At 38.6% G+C, this 7,198-nt stretch overlaps 1 protein-coding gene across 1 annotated transcript in view; it reads left to right on the top strand.

Moving 5' to 3' along the window:
- The window catches only part of GNPTG (N-acetylglucosamine-1-phosphate transferase, gamma subunit), a 9,175-nt gene extending 2,383 nt beyond the window's left edge, over positions 1 to 6,792 (top strand). Inside the window, exons 3-9 of the mRNA XM_010016650.1 lie at positions 20 to 103; positions 1,158 to 1,251; positions 3,309 to 3,423; positions 4,013 to 4,095; positions 4,364 to 4,492; positions 5,415 to 5,496; positions 6,592 to 6,792. Of these exons, the coding sequence (XP_010014952.1) occupies positions 1,201 to 1,251; positions 3,309 to 3,423; positions 4,013 to 4,095; positions 4,364 to 4,492; positions 5,415 to 5,496; positions 6,592 to 6,716 (585 nt within the window). The 5' untranslated portion in view covers positions 20 to 103; positions 1,158 to 1,200 and the 3' untranslated portion in view covers positions 6,717 to 6,792. The remainder of the gene's footprint in view (positions 1 to 19; positions 104 to 1,157; positions 1,252 to 3,308; positions 3,424 to 4,012; positions 4,096 to 4,363; positions 4,493 to 5,414; positions 5,497 to 6,591) is intronic.
- Positions 6,793 to 7,198: the final 406 nt, after the last annotated feature.

Genomic DNA, 7,198 nt, shown 5'->3' with positions numbered 1-7,198 from the left:
CCCCCCCCCCCCCCCCAAGGTACAAGTATGAGTTTTGTCCTTTCCATAATGTCACTCAGCATGAGCAGACTTTTCGATGGAATGCCTATAGTGGGATTTTAGGGTGAGACTTTTATACCTTTAAGTTTTACCTATGTTGTTAGTAGGCCATTTTATAGATTGTTAAAGGAAGCAGTTTTAAAATTGAGATTCTTTTATTGGTCATCTTGGGTCATGTAGTTCCTGAGGCCTTATGCATAAAAATACCTCGTCTTGAAACATTCAGGTGTTTCTGTTGATGAATACTAGCCTCCTGCTGTAGCTGGAGGCTGATTAATAACCAGTGCCAACTGCACAAGTGATATGTTCATGTGAGAAATTTAGTAATGTATAACTACAGCTTGTATTAACAAAGATTTCATGTCTGTTAACAATTTTTGCTTTGAGTTTAAATAACCTTACAAAATGAAGTGAGTGCTTTCTGCCTAGTGGTCCTGTTAAATGTATTTAATAAAAGGTAACAAAGACTCAATGTAGACCCCAAAAAGTATTCCAAAGTATTCAAAGACCCCACAGTACCCAAATCACAAGACCTAAAATAAATTTCATTCTAAACCAGAGCACTGCTTTAAAATTGGTGCCTATCTAAATATTTTGTATATAATTATTCTCCCCCCCCACCCCTTGCCCCATATGGCATGAGAGGAAAAGGGTACATCAGTGTGCTGAGGGTATCATTTGCTTTAGGACTAGCAGAAGTAGAGACTAGTCTTTTTAGGTGCTCTCACCAACACTAAAACCCCTGAAACAATGTGGGTTGCTCACAGTACTCGGCATAATGGAATTTGTTGTGGGGTTGATCTATAGTTGTATCAACCTATTGGATTTCAACATGAATTTATAAGTGCAAATGGTTTGCAAACTGAAAGCTGATCCAAAACTGCTCTCAAAGTAATGTTGATGTGCCCTGTGTAGCAGCCTGGATAACAAACTACAGTGTTTATACTGTTTATAAGGTCCTGGCTGTTAAGATATGGAAATACTAGGACAACAAAAACTAAGTATATACAGTTAAGTTCACCAGGGAGTAGGGTATTCCTGGTTTGTTTTTTTTTTTCCTGAGTGTTCACTTTTTTCTTTCCAGTAACTTAAAATAAAATAATGTTGTGTTTTTTCAGAATCTGGCATGAATGGGAAATTGACAACAACACATTTGTTGGAATGTGGATGAGGGAAGGAGACTCATGTGAAACTAAGAGCAGACAGACAAAGGTAGAATAATCTAGACTACACTAATTCAGACAGTATGGTTCTCTACACACGTGACACTGCAGACTGAAACATTCCTACCTTGAAGAAGTCATCATTTAAGATTACATGTAACATAAAGATGAATTCCTGTAGGGGCAAGGTGAATGGATGGAGGAGGGAAGCTAAAATCTGGATAAGGCACACTTTTAACTCTTTTTTTTCCTCGATAAAGTGGAATATTCTGGTATCATTACTATAGAAACATACAGTGCTTTGTAATTTGTGTAAGGAAAAATAAAGAAAAAGGTATTTGTTGAATTCAGCGTGCCAGCCTAAGAACATTCAGGGAAAAGGAGGGAAAAGCATTAGGCAATTAGCAGCATGCTGAGAAGGTAGCTAAGGTTTAAAAACAACAGCAGAGGGCATTGCAGGGTTAAGGAAGGAATCAAATACATGGGAGTGGCAAAGGAATAAAGTCAAGAGAAACAGATTCTGGTACATTTTGAAGTACATTTTAAAGAAAATTAAAAATTTTTATTTTGTGGCGTTGTTAAAATGTTTCACATTCAAAGAGTCTCTGTGCCGAGTAACAATTCAGCTACAATGGGAAGGAATGGTGTCTGAGACTTGGCCAATGCATGGCACATCATTTGTGTGTGTCCTTTATCCTTTTATTCATTAATGTTTTTCTTTTTTTTCACCTCCCATTTTAGTGTGTTACACAGTTTTACAGATACAATGAATTAAACCTCACATTCCCTGGCTCTTATGAAGAGGAGTTGTCCTGGGTTCAGCTACAGCAGTCATTTTTCTCCTTCTTAGCAGCTGGTGCAGTGCTGTGTTTTTGACTTTCAGCCTGGGAACAACGCTGATAACACCGATGGTTTTAGTTGTTGCTCAGTAATGTTTACTCTGAGCAAGGACTTTCTCAGTCTCATGCTCTGCCAGGGAGGAGGGCAAGCCGGGAGGAAGCAGAGACAGGACACCTGACCCAAACTGGCCAAAGGGCTATTCCATACCACAGCACGTCATGCCCAGGATAGAAACTGGGGGGAGTTACCTGGAAGGCCCAGATCGCTGCCTGTGTCGGGCTGGGTATCGGTCGGCAGGTGGTGAGCGGTTTGTGTCCTCTCCCCTTGTTATTCCTCTTATCATTATTATTGGTAGCAGCAGTGGTTTGTATTATACCTTAGTTACTGGAGTGCTGTTATCTCAACCTGTGGGAGTTACATTCCTCTGATTCTCCTCCCCATCCCTCCAGGAGCAGGGGGAGGAAGAAGGCAGGGAGCGAGCGAGCAGCTGCGTGGTTCCGAGTTGCCGGCTGGGCTTAAACCATGACAGGAGTTTAAGTATAGTTCACAATAGGCTGCTCTTCATGTAGGAAATGCTTAGCTATTAAAATGATGGGTGACAATACAATACTTAGGAGAGAGGGTTATTTAGTTGGAATAATAACTGATCTGAAGATGGGATAAGGAACAAACTATCTCGTCCAAGGCAAAAATATTTTTTACTGTAACGGAGGTGCCTTGTTAACATCTTTATCTTCCATAGGGGCTGCAGAAAGAGTTAATATTCTTGTATGGCCTTTGATATTGTGATTCAAATCTTTCACTGGCACTTAGTTTTGAACAGACAGAAAATACTGATACTGCAAGTTTCAAGATGAAAACTTTCTATAGGCTAGTTGTATATTGTTCTCTGTATTTAGCACATTGGTCAGAACTAAATTTGTTATGTGAATTGTGCTTCTGTCAGGTGAGTTTCTAAGGGGTATCCTATTTACCCTCCTTTTTACTCTTGTTCTTGCTGGAAATATGGTGCTTGGGAGTCCAAGGAACAATGATAGGTGGGGGGATCATTTCCCATTAGAAGAACCAATTTTCACATTTGATAAAGTAATTTGAAGATGTGCTTCCTATTATTCTTTTTCTGTGGCTGACAGCACTGGAACCTTTGACATGACAGTGTGTACAGAAATGCATCTGCTAGCATTGGAAGACGGCAAATTGATCATCAGTGCTGGTCCTGTTTCTTGCGGAGGTGTTTTGCTCATTTTCGTTTTTACTGATGTTTAGGTTCATCTTGTTTGTGGAAAGAGCAATAAATTGGCTTATGTGTCTGAGCCAAGTACTTGCGTTTACTCTCTGACATTTGAGACTCCTCTTGTGTGCCATCCCCACTCTCTTTTAGGTAAGACTTAGAAAACCATTTGTGTGTGGAGCAGCTGGGATATTACACCAACCTCGGAGTGTAAATTTTTAGGTTGAGTCTGTAGATTGCTATAAATGAGTATTAAATGTAACATATAATACGAAGCGTATTTTAAATCCTGATCATTATAACCTATAGGTATTTCTCAGATAAAATGCCATTGCTAGCACAGACCCAGTGAGAGATGGGTTTTAGCTTGGGGTGGGGGTTTTTTTCCCTTTTTTTTTTTTTCCTGTACTGGCAGTAGGAATCATCCCTGTAGTATCTGTTCATTTATTTACATTACAAAAAGGGACAGCTTAGTTAGAATTACATTCAACAAAGAAATAGGAGGCCTTCTAGCTGGAAATATGAGAAAAAATTTTGGTTGGTGGCATTCTCCAGAAACTTTAAAAACGTGAAGCAGAATTTAAGTTTAACCCCAACTCTTGAAAGCAGTAGAGGCTGTGTACTGTACAGAAACACTGAGTTCTTAAAACAAATACACTTGTGTGCTGCTAGAGGAGCATTTAACTAATGCAGGACAGAGCTGTTGATTTTTACATGGTTTGACTTCCATTTTTTTCAGTTTATCCAACTCTGACTGAAGCACTACAAAAGAAGTGGGATGAAGCAGAGCAGCTTCTGTATGATGAACTAATAACTGTCCAGGTTTGTTAATGTCTTCCAACTCTGTTTGGTAAAGAGCAATTTCTGTCAAATATCCAACCTTGGCATTTGCAAAGTTTCTCCTTTTGGACTGGATGCATTTATTCTGCGGTTGGCAAATAGTTGTTTTTGAGTTCTGTAACTGCTATATCAACTGGTAATAATAATGTTTTCTGCAGTGAAGCTTGAGGAATTGGAGTGGCTGGTGCAAGTTACAAGCAGAGATAGTCATGTGTATTGATCTATTGTCTTTGTGAAACATTTTTTGTAGGGTTACAAAAAAATCCTGAAAGACATTTTTGAGGAAGCAGGACTTCTGAAAGCAACAGAAGAAAAGGAAGTTGAGAAACAGAATAAGAAAATAAGTTTTGAATTTGAAACAGTGGAGAAATGCAGTAAGGTACAGAGTGTAATCTTTACAATGTGGAATTAAGTTGCCACCTTTTTAGTGGGTATCACTGACAGTGTTAAGTAAATATGCTTTGGATTCAGCTGAAATCCATTAATGGGATTTTCTTTTCTAGTTTTATCGTGTAACAGGCTGCATACAGAGTGATTTGATATCTTTATTCTAGGTCTTAAGTCAAAATAAACCAGCACAACTGAATGCCCAATAGAAATACAGAGCGTGGGTATGTAGGAATTGGTGTAGGTGCTTGGGTTATGAACACCTTGCAAGTACTCTTTGTGGGGAATAAGAGTTTGGAAATAAGAGAGAATTACTAGTGAAAATGAATGTGTAACCAGCCTTGGGAATATTGGCGTTTCTCTCTGGATAGTTACCCAGACTTGTGTCAGAATGCATTGGCAGAAGCAAAAAACAAAAGGCAGAATGATCTATACTGTGTCCGTTTCTGAATTACTTTCAGGTGTGTGAACAGTCTTTCTGCAACAGAATTGATATTCTCTGTAAGTTAAGAGAAACTGCTGAAAGTGAGAACATGAAGTTACTAGGTCAGGAGTTGAGGAGGTGGTGAATTTCCAGACTTTAGCAGTATGATATAAAATAAAATAAGGCTGGTCCTGTAGCAAACTCATGAATGCAATTTTGTGTTATGATAAAATGCTAGTTCGAGGGTAGATCCAAAATGGTCACAGAGAGTACTACTAATTTTTATTCTCAGGATTGGAAAAAGCTGGCTCCTGTTTTGGCAACACAGAAATAAAATGAGAATTTTGTATCTTGTTCTTGGAATAAGCAGTTTATTTTTGTGATCTTTTAAGTAACAGCTGTGAACAGACCCATTATTTTTTATAAATTCCCATTTTATGTATGCATTTGGAGAGTGGGAGAGCCATTTAAAATGTATTTTCTTTCTTAGGAATACAAGCAACTTTCTGAAGAAATAAAAACCCTGAAAGACTTACTAAGTCAGCATGGTATTCCATACAAAGGAAATTTGGGTGAGTTTTTTGGTATTGTTCTTTTTCATTATTGTCTGTTCAGAGTGTGAATACGTAAGTGTTGGGTTTGCATACAGCAATGATTACATAATCTGTCACGTATGGAGGTAAGATTCAGTAGACAAAACTTTGAGTGAGTATTTAGGTCTTGATTCTGGTGCAAGAGGACTTATTTTGCCCCCCAGAAAAATCTACTGATGACTTGAAATTTTAGCTTTATGGAAAAATTTTCGCTGCGGTTGTAATTGACGTTTGCCTCCAGTACTTAAGGTGCTAAAGAAAAAGGAAATCCATGTTCCAGCATGCATAGCACATAAGCATCTTCTAAGTAACTCTGCTTTCTACATAGTCAACCACAAGGCCTAACTTCTTCAAGAAGACTTGAAATGTTCTCTGTATCTGTTTGAATTGCTTTTATCCCTTTTTAGTCACCTTTCTCCTTCTGATTTCTGTTAGGTAAGTACCACATCACAAGCAGTTTTTGAAAGGAAAGACTGGTGCTGGGAGCAAGGCTTATCTGGATTAATTCCAGTCAAGTTGGGGTTTAGTTTTGTTGTTGTTGGTTTTGTTTTGTTTTGTTGTTGGTTTGGTTTGGTTTGGTTTTGTGGTATTTTTTGTCCCCCTCTCCCATTCCTTCCAGTCTATCATACCTGTTATTACATGGACTATTTGTCAAAGGACAATTTAATTTCCCTGTATATTTACACCTTTTATGTTCAGAACTGGCACCTCAAGAAAACAATGGACCTTTGAGCTAATTAGCTTAAAATTAGTGACATACTTCATTTTTTTTTCTTTTTGTTTTGAGAAACTTTCTTCTCTGTTTTATTTCTTCTTTCTTTTCTGTGGAAAACTCATCATATTAGAATTTTTGTAAACATTTTGTCTGCATGTTTCAACTATTAACTATGTAACTTGCAGAGTATTTCTGCCTGTTTGGTAAATTATTTAATGAGGTAAATTAGACCTATATAATCAAAAGCAGAATTCACAGCTTACTGTAGATGACTTATTTCAAAACTATGTAGTGAATTCTGTGACAAATATGTCTGTGTGTTTAAAAGCAGAAATAACTGATGTCTTTAAATATTACAGCTGAAAATACCAGTGTTGAACATGTAAGTCACAAACTGGCAATTGCAGTGACAACTCTTCTTAACTCGTCAAAGGATGATGAGCACCTCCATGGCGATACAGGAATTTGGAATGACACTGCATGAAGAAACTTGGGTGGTAACCAGAGAGTGCGTATCGAACATGAAGCAGGTGGTTGTGTGTATCATGCCACTGAGCTGACTTACCTTCTGCCAGTATTCTCGACTTCCTGAATTTCTGTCTTAAAGCAAAAGGAGCGTAATGGAGCGAGGGCTTCCTACTGCTGAGAACAGTTGGCTGATTTCTGAGAGCATTTGTAAAACTTCCTTGCTACAGCTGCTGTTGGGCGTAGGTTTACACATTCTGTGCCTCCAGCCCCGGCTTTATTTCCTTTGAACAAGCACGATACCAGGTGGTGTAAATACAAAACAGTTCAAGACCAATGCTGTAAGATGTACGAAAGGTAGTAAGTATAATGGTAGGCACACGTTGTGTGTGTATGCTCAAAGGTTTTCTGCCAGAGCAGTGCACAATGCACCGCTTCCCCCACCGCCGTTCAGAGGTCGATGTCATCCTGGCACAGCGGGTGGATAAAAGGAAAGGGGTT

The sequence above is a fragment of the Nestor notabilis genome, unplaced genomic scaffold (assembly GCF_000696875.1).
Source record: "Nestor notabilis isolate BGI_N333 unplaced genomic scaffold, ASM69687v1 scaffold34526, whole genome shotgun sequence".
Taxonomy (NCBI): domain Eukaryota; kingdom Metazoa; phylum Chordata; class Aves; order Psittaciformes; family Psittacidae; genus Nestor; species Nestor notabilis.
This window is presented reverse-complemented; position numbering and strand designations above follow the sequence as displayed.